The 14,832-nt window shown below is 34.1% G+C and overlaps 1 protein-coding gene across 1 annotated transcript; it reads left to right on the plus strand.

Annotated features, from left to right (window-relative positions):
• Positions 1–4,391: 4,391 nt before the first annotated feature.
• Positions 4,392–13,656, plus strand: LOC119836345 (fibroin heavy chain-like). The gene is made up of 6 exons (XM_038361646.1): positions 4,392–4,442; positions 4,885–4,910; positions 5,001–5,280; positions 9,106–9,566; positions 12,670–12,763; positions 13,276–13,656. The coding sequence occupies exons 1-6, from the start codon at positions 4,392–4,394 to the stop codon at positions 13,654–13,656; spliced, it is 1,293 nt and encodes a 430-aa protein (XP_038217574.1).
• The last annotated feature ends 1,176 nt before the right edge of the window (positions 13,657–14,832 follow it).

The following is a 14,832-nucleotide window of genomic DNA, read 5'->3' on the forward strand; positions in this document are numbered from 1 at the left end:
TTGTACCTTGTGGTGTTGTACCTGAGGAAGGTCGGTGACAGAACAGGTTAATTTGTGACATGTTTACAGCACATATCTTTATGTATAAAAATGAATCCGCCATTCACATTTCCTTTGGTTACAACATTACGCATGAATGGTTCGATCATTGTGCTTATTCCTTTTATTGTCATTGTTATTGACATGATGAGGATGGTAAAAAAGAAAAACTTAAATTTTAGTGTTATACCACTGAAATGCTGTATAAATGAGCATTTCAATTGTATAAGACTAAAAGTTAATGCGTGATCCCACGGCGGGATTTGAACCCGCGTCATTTTGCCATAACGTAGCAAAGCCTAGAGTCTCGGTCACCCGTGATTTCACTAGCCACCCGTGATCCGGCCTCAGTAATCGAAAATTTTTAAGTAAAACTTTATAAATTTTTGCCATAAGAAAAAGAGATGAAGAAAATCTTAACGCTATTTAAACTTCAGATGATTGAAGAAGACAGAAGTGCGTCTGTCGAGTCATCACAAAAATCATATATAATATAATACTATACCACCAAGTGAACGTCATCAGCACCTAGAAGTTATTACAACCATTGTAGAGACATTTTTAACATGCTTGTGTAACCGACTATGACATGTGTATGTCACTTATTTAGACTCGATTTTGACCCAATTTAAAGGACGGATTTAATTTAAGCACAGCACTTATCAAGGGTCGGTGAACATACAATAATTGAGTTTCATTTATCCTATTTTAGATCACCAGGATAAAAAAACCTAACATATACTGTGCATAAAGTGAGACAGTTAATTAATTTATTTATTCTTCATTGCACTTATTTAACATTAAAGAAAAAGAAAAGAGACAAATAGATAGAAGCGTACATCTAAGTACAATGGGCGGTCTTATCGCTTAGAGCGATTTCTTCCAGACAACCTCGTACAATAGACAATTTAGTTGATGGTATCAGCATAATTTATTTTACGTTCGTTTAAAAACCTTATTTATTAAATCTGTACTTACGGAATTAATAGCATTGAACAGTAGACAAGAACTGACAAATATATATATATTCATCACGACATAATGTTGGATGTAAAAGTGAGTTTTTGTGTCTAATAAATACACAATATATTTTTATATATTTTAACATTTTATTGTGCTGCCAACAAAATACAAAAACAAAACTTATACTCAAACAAATAGGAAGAGACGGCACAGAAGGCGGCCTTATCACTTATAAGTGATCTCTACCAGGCAATCAAATGAAAGATAGATAGCAACCTATCTAAAAAGGAGGTAGGTAAAAAGTATACGCAAATATAATATTAATGTGTAGGAAACAATAAGTAGAAAATTTAGATAAACTCATAATTCGAATTTAAAGGTTAAATATAATTTAACCTTCAAATGTTTCTTTCCTCTCTTGTTTTCATCTTCTATGTTTGTTAATCTTTCTCATTTATATGTGTTAAAAAAAGTATATTGTAATGTATTGTATTGTTTTGTAATTCTACAATTAATTATTTCAGTCAATTTAATAAGTGGTTATAAATTTAAGTAAATTCAAAGCAATAATATGTATGTCTCAATATATAGACGGACGAATGAACCCTGTAACACAGGCTTTAACCTATCACAGGGATCATTGTTTAAAAATTAAACCATAAAACTCTAAGGTACCTACATAATTTGTGTGACTCAATGTCTGCAGTGTATTTCTTTCTGGTTCAAATAAACTTTATATTATTATTTTGTTTCAAATAAATTTTGTTTTATTAATTTAGGAGACTATTATGAATGCATTGTAACACGTTAATTATCACATGCGAGTGGAGTCTTCTCTAGTCATTGCAACGTTTCCATCGCCAGCCGAGTATTGCACTTTTCCACTGCCGCAACTAGGTAGCGCGCCATCTACTGCAACTGTTCCCAAGAAGGGTATTATACCATCAACGGATAAACGTCCTTGAATAGTATTCTCAGAGTATAAAGAGATGCCGGTAGGAGCGATAGGCGAATAGGAGAACACTTCAAAAACTCCGCCATTAAACGCTGATATCTTATCAAAGTTGTAAGCAAATTTTGGTTGGTTAGTAACCTCTCGAGTTAAGGCTTCTTGTGGATATGTTATTTGAGAACGCAGTCCATATGCTGGAATTTCACATCGGCCAGAAATCATCTTAAAAAAGAGAATAGGTTTTTATGTATTGAAAGCAAGATCAGTAAGTATGATGATTCTTTAAACTTATAAATATATTACATCATACGCGTAATAGGTTTATTTAAATGTTTATGAAGCACTAGCTTTTTGCACACACACACACACACACAAACATCATATAAAATCGTAGTGACGTAAAGAAGATGAATAATTAAAAAACCGAATAAACAAATATAATTTGTGATTAAAGTAAGATAGTTACATAAATACATGTATTTAAGAGATAAATTGAAATAAATGTGTGAAATAGTCAGTTACGTATGTATAGTTTCAATAAATAAACAAACCAAGGAGTTGAATATCAAAAAGCTTGTTTAATCTTATTTAACTTATAATAACACTAGCTGCGCCCCGCGGTTTCACCCGCGTATGTTAATATCCCGTAGGAATATCTGGATATAAAGTTGCCTATATGTTATTCCAGTTATCTAGCAATCTACGTACCAAATTTCATTGCATACGGTTCAGTAGTCTTTGCGTGAAAGAGTAACAAATACACACACACATCCTTACAAACTTTTGCATTTGTAATATTAGTAGGAAGAATATTATAGGAATGATTATTAATAAAAGTACCTGAATAAAAAGCATAACTGTGTACCCAAAAACGAATTTGGAAGCCATTTTGTTAATTTCCCGCCAACGAAATAACCTAAATTGATAAATAACAGAATTTATACATTAAAACAGAGGTATATGTAGGTGATGTTTTTGAATACCAATCAATAACTTTATACGTGCCTTTACGAAATTTTATGACGCGGTCTTTAACTATATCAGTATGTCCTTCGAAAGTTGTTAATTTTTATTCATTTATGTTATCATTTATATGTATAATTTTATATCTATGGTGGAGGTGACACTATTGTTCAACTGTGATGATGATTAGAACGATGATGTTGAAGGTGATTATTAGCGGTGTTTATGAATTACATTTTCAATTTCATCATCTATCTGTACTAATATTATAAAGCTGAAGAGTTTATTTGTTTGTTTGAACGCACTAATCTCAGAAACAACTGGTCCGATTGGAAATTCTTTCAGGGTTAGATAGCCCATTTATTGAGGAAGGCTATAGGCCATATACGGGCGACACCGGAGCGGATCGCTACTTTATAATATTGCTATCAAAGAAGAGATGGTTCTAGAATAGGGAAGTGTGTCAGATAAAAAGATAAATTATCACATTTCTGCAAAACATGAAATTTGAATTCTATTTTTGTTTTAAAAAGCTTTGAATATGGTACACAGAGCAAAGTATGTTGTTGGAATTTTAGAAAAGTTAAATACCTCTAAGGGACTTTAAATAGAACGAATTTTTTGAACCGCCATTGCGTCCTCTACCTACAGGTACCATATTAATTGCTCAGTACGCGACACCTGTATATCCTTAACATACTATACTCACAATAATATTATAAATGTGAAAGTTTGTTTGTTAGAATATTTGTCCGTCAATCACGCTGAAACTACTGAACGGATTTTGAAGAAATTTGGTATACGGACAGAATATGAGCTGACTTGGGTGATAGGATACGTTTTATTTAGATTTTACGTTATTTCTTTATAAATATCCGTGTATGTGTTTATGTTTTTTCTTGTTTCCTGTATAATGTTCAGTCTTTTGTCTTTTTTGTTAGTTTTTGTGTGTGTACTTATATGTATTTATTTATTTTTATTTAATTTCAAGTAACTCAGACTCATTTTGTTAATGACAATTAATTCTTAAAAACTATGTTAGTATATTATGTCTTATATAAAATACTAGCATAGTTTTTAAGAATTAACATAGATACACATTTATACACGTGTGAATAAATGTGTGTCTATGTCTATGTCTATGTCTATCACGATCAAATGCTCCTTTGGTATAAAACAGCAATTCTGATATCTGATTAATAATTATATTTTCAATAATTGCTTTTATGTGACAGTAGTGATATTTACCACGTTCTTTTTCTTGGATTTGATAGATAGTGTATGATGAAAATGAAGAAACAGTATTAAAAGATATTAAATCGAACCACTATCAATATTGCAAGGAAATAAAATCAAATGATCACGTATGATGAGAAATTACAAAAGACGAGTTTTGTCATTTCGATATATCTTCTTATATAAAATATGATTTAGTTAAAGTAGATTGAATTGCATTAAAAACAACATAGTGATCATGTCTACTATCGCTTTTCTGATATTTTGCGTTCAAGTTTGCTTAATTCAGGTAAGGAATAGACAAAATTAAGATTAAAATTCATAGCGGTAAGGCTCAAAATAAACTGAGACTATTCGTTTTGTTTGCCTGTAGCTCAATTGAGGCCGGAATTCTTTAAGTATCTTATGTAAAATGTGATATATTTGTTTTTTTGCGAGTTTACAATGCATGAAGCATGACATTATGCATAATTAAGAAATTAAAATCACGTTATCCCATACGAAAGGAGGGAAGGGATTAACTCGAAACATCTGTCATTCAAGAAAATATATAATAATAATTGTTCTTTAAATTTATTAACACATATATATCAATAGCTCTTTGTAATCTTTTGAGTATACTCAATCTTATTAAAGAAGCTTCAATAAACAGGGAAAAAATGTATAATGCAAAACTGTAAGTTGTTACATCTTCCAAACACAATCTTAAATTAAATTATTCATCGTTTCAGAATGTATACAGTCAAGGCATAGGCGCTGGAACATACGCTCCAAGTTTTACGAATCCAGCGTTAGGCCTTACCAATCCAGCCCTTGTAACTGGCATGAACCTGGCACCTGGTGCTGTCGCTGGCCCATACAATGGTCCAATACCTGGCCCATACAATGGCCCAATAGCTGGCCCAGTAGCTGGCCAAATAGCTGGTCCATATGAAGCCATCGCTGGCGCGTACGGCGGTTCTGGCATCGGCGACGTAGCCGTGGTTGGTGAGATGCCGGTGGCTGGCACCACGCTGGTCACCGGTCAAGTGCCGATCCTTGGTGCAGTGAGATTCTCTGGAGACCTGCCAGCTGGTGGCATCGTGTCTATATCGGGTAGCTGTGGCTGTGGGTCTAATGGTCCTATTGCATATTAGATTAGAATAAGGTTATTAAATTATATACGTACAGTTATATCGTGTTTTATTTTTCATTTAATTGAATGAGATTAGTGGGGCATGAAAACAATGAACTATAAAGGTAGCTAGAAATTTTGCTTACAGCAAAATTGCTTGATAATACTGGCCTCATTTTTGATACAAATAAATTGTTTATACGCTTAATACAGCTGTTATATATATGCATCATAAGCGATGTTTTCATACCAGTTTTATCGCATTAAATGTTGTGAGTCAATACCGAATTATAAAAATTCGAAGAAAGACTAAAACTCACTTATTAACATTTTGTAACTTTTTTAAGTGTCTATAATAAATTTAGTTAAAAAAACAATTAAAAAACACACTATAATAATGGAATCGACTGAATTATCTCACTTGCTTACAACGACAAAAACTATACGAGTACATAAAGAAATTATTGTATCCTTGCAAACCTTATTAGGATAATAACGGATCGGACGTTTTTGACGAAACTTTCTCAAGCTTATCTCATCATCATCATCATCATCATCAGCCCATATATGTTCCCACTGCTGGGACACAGGCCTCCTATGAGGGTTCAGGCCATAATCCACCACGCTGGCCAAGTGCGGGTTGGCAGATGTCACATGTCGTCGAACTTTTTAATTCTTGGACATGCCGGTTTCCTCACGATGTTTTCCTTCACCGTTAAGCAGTGGTGATGTTATCCACATGCGCAGATAAATTGAAAAATCAATTTATTTCCTGCACGCTCGCCCGGTCTCGAACCCCGACTTATCGATTTTTGAAGCTTATCTATAACATTATAAATTTATTTATGTATGTATTACGAATTTGTGAGTATGTGCCGTTGAAATATCTAGATCTGTAGATCTAGATGATACAGCAATGGAAAGTCACTTCATCTGAAATTAACTTATTTAAAACTAGTTATTAAACTATACGTACAATAAAATAGTAACCAGAACATTAAATGTTTTTTTTAAAGGAGTAAGTTTAATGGAATACTAGCTGCGCCCCGCGGTTTCACCCGCGTAAGTCCGTATTCCGTAGGAATATCGGGATAAAAAGTTATGTAAATGTAATGTATTAAAGTATAGCCTTTATGTTATTCCAATTGTCCAGTTGTCTACGTACCAAATTTCATTGCTATCCGTTCAGTAGTTTTTGCGTGAAAGAGCAACAAACACAAACACATCCTTACAAACTTTCGCATTTATAATATTACTAGTAGGACTAGTAGGATGAATGTCTTATAGACCTCAATAATGTGGTTAGTATTTTTTCTGTATATCTGTTTGTATGTGCGGAAGAATTTTGAGAAAATATTTCATAAACTAATATTAGGCTGAATTTATAGGCTACTAGATTTTGCCCGCGGCTTGGCACGCTTTAATTCAGAGTAGTTTAAGAGATGTTATTTTATATATAAACCTTCCGCTTCAATAACTCTATCTATTAAAAAAAACTCCATCGAAATCCGTTGTGCAGTTTTAAAGATTTAAGCATACAAAGGGACATAGGAACAGAGAAATCGACTTTGTTGTATACTATGTATTGATATTTTATTGAAAGAACGTTTCTTAAGTGTAGGTGGTGTAAAAGTAGGTGATAGACATAGTTATGACATGAGGAACTGAAATAAAACTGAAATGCCTGTTTTCCGGCTAAGTAAAGTAAAAAGTTCATTTATTTGACAAGGTATACGCTTATACAATAGAATTCTTCAAAGTATTAAATCGTTAAGTAGTGCTAAATTCAAAAACTATATTAAAAATGTATTAGTTCAGAGAGCCTACTATAGTATTAATGAATATATGGAAGATGACAATCCATGGAATGTTGTCGCTTAAGAACCACAGGTCAGTTCATTGGCATCATTGTTATGTACATGTTACATATTATGTAGAATTAAAATGTAAAATTGATATTATTTTAAAAGAGCAACGACAGAGTTTTTTGCTGGCTCTTCTCTGTAGAAACTGCCTTCTGAACGGGTAATAAATGTCATAACTGTATAATATGACGATTCAAAAGTGAGTTTTATATGTATAGGCAGAGATTATGGATTGATGTTATGGATTGATGTTATGAAATTTTCATATAATATGTTCAAATATTATCTTATTCTACCCTCAAGTGGTGTTGGCAGAATATCAGCGTCAGGGTGCCATTGACTGATTGGTGATATTTATGCTGAGCCAAGAACCTTTTTAAGAACACAGTGCACATTTGTCTCCGTCCTGATTTTTCCTCTGTGTGTTAATTTTTTTTTTTGTTTATTTGTTTGTTAATTGTTTTATTTTGCATCTGTCGTGAATTTAATGTGTTCTTTTAATAAACGTTCAATCTATCTATCTATCTATCTATCTAAATAATATTTACTATTTATGTTTACTAAAATAACAGAGATATACCTACGGAACAAAATCCGCAAAATTGCCTCTTCGGAAAACCACTTAGTACAAAAATATGTTTAACCCGAGCGAAGCCGCGGACAAAAGCTAGTTAAACATTAATTAATTATTCAGATGCTAAGGGCTAATATCAAGAAAGTTTCACGAAAATCTGTCCATTAGTTTCTACGTGAATGGTGGAGAACAAACAGACCATTTACGACTATGAATAGAAAAAATAGCAAAATTATTATTTTTTGTTCATCTGTGTTTTTTTCGCTAGAACAATGGCGGTTTTGGTGGGGGGAGGGTCATTACACACAGCAGTCATTTTCATAACAATATCATTATGTAAGTAAAAAATAATTAATTATTATTTAATATCACACACTTTCTGAGAACGCATGTAACGTTATGACATATTATATTGCATGACAATTTACAAATTGTATGCAGTGAAGGAATATAAAATAGGTCATTGATTTCTAGATCACATTGTCAAGTGTATTCGAAAACGGACATGTCTTTCAAAATCATTTTCTTGTGCGCCCAAGCGTTTTTGTTACAGGTAATTAATTGTATTACGTCTTCTGTGTTAATTGATTTATAATCGGTATTTTAAAGCATTTATTTGTATAAGAAAATAGGAGAACACTTCACAGAATATGGGTGTTTTAAAGCATTTATTTGTATGAGATAATGGTAGCGGAGAACACTTCATAAAATATGAGTAATTCGATGACAAATGCAATCATTACGATAATAAATGACAGCACTCTCGTTTTGTTTTTAACATACGATTAAATTAAATTTATTCTATATTAAATTCATGACATTTATTTACAATTATGCTTAAAACGGTGAAGAAAATCATCGTGAGGAAACCGGCATGTCCGAGAATCAAAAGTCTGACGACATCTGCCAGCCGGCATGGCCTGAACCCTTATAGGAGGCACGTGTTTCAGTGGGAACATATATGGGCTGATGATGATGATGATTTACAATTACTATCATGGATACAATACAGATTATATAATTGTTTTATTAACTTCTAAGGAAGCGCGCTCCATCTTAGACCACATTTCTGACGCTTACCATCAGGCGAGATTGTGGTCAAACGCTTCCTTATCATGAATAAAAAAAAATGAAAAAAAACATGCTTTATCCAATTGACTTGTATGTTTGTATGTAACCGACTCCTTTAGAATCGATTTTTACTCACTTCATCCGGACAGATTTAATTCCAACTTTGTACACCTATAAAGAATCGATGACAATACAATAATTTCATGAGTTTATATTATTGTCCTTACTAAGATCCCCAGGATTTAATATTTTACGAATACCTACTCTAAAAGATCTAATTCTTTCCTTAAAGCGTGTGTTTTAACAACAGTTTTTATTATACTTACAGGGCATCACCGCCCTGTGCATTAACAGTGCCTATCCTGAGAACCTCGCATATTCGTCTTACGCGACCTACCCACAATACGCGCCTGCACCATGTGGCTCATACGCCGCCCCATACGCGGGTGCATATGCGCCCAGTGGACCATACAACCCAGCCATGCTATCTGCATCAAACGGAGGAGGTCTCGCTGTCGCCAGTTCTTCTCCAATCGCTCCAGTCGGAGTATCTATGACTTCTGAAAACGCATTCGAAGGTCCGTTAGCGGTTTCTGGGCAAATACCATTCTTAGGGGCAGTGGGAGTCGAGGGAGCTCTGCCCACAGCGGGCGCTGGCGCTATACAATACGGTTGTGGAAATGGCAATGTTGCCATGTTGGCTGAGGACATGGGTTACGGGTATGGAGCGGTTGCCCAGGGATATGCGCCTGCCGCGTATGGAGCCATGCCGTATGCCCAATATGCGCCGTATGGTGCTTGTTATTAGATATAATAGATCAATTGTAGTATTAATAAATGTTAAAATATATACGCTATTGTTTTATTTACATTTGGATGAGATTTAATGCTTTTATGATAAAAACTAGTTTCACCCGCGTAAGTCCGTATCCCATAGCAATATCGGGATAAAAAGTTCCTATATGTCATTCCTATTCTGCCTATATGTTCTTCCAGTTGTCCAGCTGTCTACGTAACAAATATCATTGTAATCGGTGCAGTAGTTTTTGCGTGAAAGAGTAACAAACACACACACATCCTTACACATTTTCGCATTTATAATATTAGTAGGATAGGATAGGATAGGACATAATAAGAAAAGCTGAAGATGATTATGTTATGGTCATGGAAAATCTGACCCAATTCAATGATACCTTTACGATTTAATTTTTTACAATGTCGATGTTAGATGCATTGCATAAGTCAGTAGTTGCATACACATTTATGTTAAAATGTCAAAGTCTGTCTGTGTGCCAGTCGCACTTTCAAGTTTAATCGAAATATAATCTAAAATCGATAATTAATTTAAATTTTCACTCATTATCATATACAAAAATACAAGCCGACCCGGCAAACGCTGTTCTGCCTGTCTCGTATAATTTAAGGGTATGAAAAATAGATGTTGGCCGATTCTCAGACCTAGCCGATAGGCACACAAAATTTCATGGGAATCGATCCAGCCGCATCGGTGGAGTATGGTAACTAACAAGGTGACACGCGAATTTTAGATATAACTCTTTATCAAACATCTTTATATAAAAAAAAAACTACTTCATTTGAGGTTCTATAAAATTATGATTACGAACATCATATCACCACCAATAGATTTGCAGCGGAAGGTTAACATGGTAACGATAGGACTACTCTAAATATTTAGTTGATTAGAGTATTCCTCATTGTAACTACTACGTAATTATTGTACAAGTGATCAGTCCGGAAGGAATTGGTAATGAGATCTGTTGATGGCTCGAGAACCACAGAAAAGAAGTAAATATTTAGTTTTAATAGCATTAAAATCCTACTTCCTACTCCTACTATCCTTCCTACTATATCCTACTAATATTATAAATGCGAAAGTTTGTAAGGATGTGTGAGTGTTTGTTGCTCTTTTACGCAAAAACTACTGAACCGATTGCAATGAAATTTGGTACGTAGACAGCTGGACAACTGGAATAATATATAGGTAACTTTTTAAAGAATAGGCAATGGCAATTTAAAACTATTTGAAAATCGTTTTTATTTATTGTATATAAGACTTCACCCCGGCTCCGCCTGGATATCAAGATTCCCGTTTTATCCTCAGAGAGCAATTAATTAGCATAAGACGTATCTTATCACCCAAGCCAGCTCATATCCTGTCTGCATACCAAATTTTGTCAGAATCCGTTCAGTAGTTTCAGCGTGATTACAAACATCTCAACAAATTCACATTTATAATATTAGTGTTTTATAGAAACGCAGGCATAAAGTAGGATCGAACTAGAAATTTATTAATAACAAGCAATTGTTGTTATACAACAAAAAACGCGAACAACGAAGCAATAATTTCTATATAATGCCATGCTGTTACTACATATAAGTATTACAATTACAATAAATTGTTTGTAGAAAATATGCACATGTCGTTCATGTATGATAAACGTTTTATTAGCATTCAATTGTTAAATGAATTTTGTAAGCATTTAAAATACTTTTGGGTGACTTATTTTATTCTAATATCCTACTAATATTATAAATGCGAAAGTTTGTAAGGATGTGTGGATGTGGATTGTGTGTTGGTTGCCTTTTCACGCAATAACTGCTTAATCGTTTGCAATTAAATTTGGTACGTAGACAGCTGGACAACTGGAATAACATATAGGCAACTTTTTGTCTCGATATTCTTACGGGATATGGACTTACGCGGGTGAAACCGCGGGGCGCAGCTAATAATATTAAAAAGCTGAAGATTTTGTTTCTTTGAACGCACTAATCTCAGGAACTGTCCGATTTGAAAAATTCTTTCAGTGTTAGATAGCTCATTTATTGAGAAAGAGTCTATATATGTACCACGGGCGAAGCCGGGGTGGACCACTAGTGTATTATATTGACAAAAAACTATAAAGCATCATATTACATTTATTAATTATTACGAGAAGGAAGGAAGAAATTGTAGGTTGTTTAACGAGTGAGTAATATATTATTAGGTTACTTACCAGCACATTATGGATTACTATTTTTTTTGGTCAATGAAATTAATGGTTTTCAACCCTCATAGGAGGCCTGTATCCCAGCAGTGGGAACATGCATGGGCTGGTGGAGTACCTTTTGTTTTGGTCAAACCAATTAATGTTTTTCTAATATGCTGTAATGTCATAAATAGAGGATAATAAGGTTTTCTGTTTAACACTTGATATCAACATGCGTAATATATATTTTAACACACTTCTTTATTGTCTCTATATTAGCTTCACCTGGAATTTTTGTATGTAACTCCTTTAGTCTTCGATCCACTTTAAACGAGCAGATCTAATACAAGCTTTGTACACTTATCAAGGACTAGCTGCGCCCCGCGGTTTCACCCGCGTAAGTCCGTATCCCGTAGGAATATCGGGATAAAAAGTTGCTTATATGTTATTCCAGTTGTCCAGCTATCTACGTACCAAATTTCATTGCAATCGGTTCAGTAGTTTTTGCGTGAAAGAGCAACAAACGCACACACATCCTTACAAACTTTCGCATTTATAATATTAGTAGGATTAGTAGGATGAGTGACAATACAATAATTTCATGTATTTATCTTATTATCCTGATTAGCATCGCCTGAATAAGTTAATATTACGTATAATCTGTAAAAGAGAATGTGAGATGATGCTATATCATAACAGTGTGTTTTTTAGTGTTTTAACCTGTATTTTTATGTTATTAACAAACATTTAAAAAATACGAAAAACCGCTTTCCCATACGTACTTTTCGATGATAAAAATTACGCATTTTTATAAAGAAAACCATTTTATTATATTGAACATGTCACGTAAAATAACGCAACGCTATGTACAAATATAGGTCAATGTGTATATAAGTCGTTTGAAGTTCTGGATGTTTTATTCTGAAACGAACTTCAGGTCAAGCCATAATGTCTTCCTTTGCCATTTTCGTGCTCTGCTTGCAAGCTTGCTTGCTCCAGGTAAACATTTTTGTATAGACGATTTAATTCTTTTAAGATATAAATTATTTATTAGATTTCCAAAAAAAAACTTTAAAATTTATATTTATCGCCTCTAATAAATAACAATCAACTAACATCTCCTATGCTTATACCAATTTCAATATCTGTAGCAATAGGAACTTTAAACATATACTGTTCGAACACCATATTATATTATTTGTTATAATATGATATATAAATTGATGATGCAATCATTGTGAAAGTTAGGATTTAGTAACCTGTAATTGGTTTTATTTATTATTAAATATTAGACCTTTACTAATTCTTGTTTAAAAATAGAGATAATTCCTTTAGTGATTTAACGATTTTATTGTGAGTTTAAAGGTTTATGTTATTTTATTTGTAAGAGTAAATAATTGAATTTATGAATTGATTAACTACAGTTATTACTTATTAACTATCCCAAATATTAAGAGATATAAAAATAATATATGATTTTCTTTATTCAAGTATTTTATTTGTCTTTCCAGAATGCTTTAGCAAGCTGCGGCTGCGCTGGCGCTGGTCTGGGCTACGGCATCGGCCCAGGTCCCTACCTCCCCGCCGGCCCATACTCCGCTCCTCTCCTGGAGGCTCCATACGGCGCCTACGCTGGCCCCTTCGCTGGCCCATACGGTCCCCTAGCCGGTCCTTTCGCTGGTCCCTTCGAGGGTCTCGCTGGAGCGTACGGCGGTGAGGGCATCGGTGACGTAACTGTGTTCGGAGAGATGCCAGTGGCCGGTACCACCCTGGTCAACGGTCAAGTGCCAATCCTCGGTGCCGTGCGCTTCGCGGGAGACCTGCCAGCTGGTGGTGTGGTCACCATCGCTGGTAGCTGCGGGTGCGGATGCAGAGTACCTTATGCCTACTAGAATGGACACGTTTTTAGCATTGAGCATTGAAAAATACAAGCGTTGACTTGATTTATGTATTTTATTAACCTCTTATGCTCTTCTACTTTAAAGATATGAGAATTGATGATTCGATGATTAGAAATAATGTATTAATATGGCACACAAAAATAATTAAAAGCTGTGTGTGTGTGAAATTAGCAAGTTACCCATTGATACCATATTATTATTATAGAACTACTAGCTGCGCCCCGCGGTTTCACCCGCGTAAGTCCGTATCCCGTAGGAATATCGGGATAAAAAATAGATGTTGGCCGATTCTCAGACCTACCCAATATGCTTACCAAATTTCAGAGGAATCGGTCAAGCCGTTTCGGAGGAGTATGGCAACGAAAACTGTGACACGAGAATTTTATATATAAGATTTATAACAAACGCCTTCAAATTGTCGGAATAAGACAAAATTTAAATAGGACACAGAAGGCATTAGCATTGAAATAAAGAAAGAAATATAATATATATAATAAATATATAGAAATAAATACAATAAAATAAAATCCGTTCATCCAGCCGAAAGTTCAACAAGCCCAAAAAATACAGTCGAATTTTAACTCCCTCCATTTTGAAATCTGTTGAATATTAAGCCCCGGTTATAATATTTACTTCATTAACCAAAATGGGCAGGATAACAAGCAAAAAACGATGCTTTTACATGCTAATCGACACTCATTTCTCAAGCATTTAACTTAAACGAGCAGGCAATACAATATATAGATAAACATTACTTCTAGAAGGAATAGCTTATAATCCATCATATAATTTAAGAGCTTTAGCTCCTCTATTGAAGCATGAGGTATTCCTTAACCAAAACTTGTTATAAACGTGTCTGGGGATAAATAGAAGGGGAATATCTTCCTTGTTTTTCCAAAATCTGTAACGGGATATGAATCAATCCATTATTGGGTACTAACTGCGCCCCGCGGTTTCACTAGCTTAAGTCCACATCCCGTAGGAATATCGGGATAAAAAGTTGCCTGTTTGTTATTCCACTTGTCCAGCTGTCTACGTACCAAATTTCATTGCAATCAGATCAGTGATTTAGCGTGAAACAGCAACAAATACACACACATCCTTACAAACTTTCGCATTTATAATATTAGTAGGATGATTAATGCCTCTTGATTGTTTTGTTACAGT

Source organism: Zerene cesonia, chromosome 24, assembly GCF_012273895.1.
Source record: "Zerene cesonia ecotype Mississippi chromosome 24, Zerene_cesonia_1.1, whole genome shotgun sequence".
NCBI classification, from domain to species: domain Eukaryota; kingdom Metazoa; phylum Arthropoda; class Insecta; order Lepidoptera; family Pieridae; genus Zerene; species Zerene cesonia.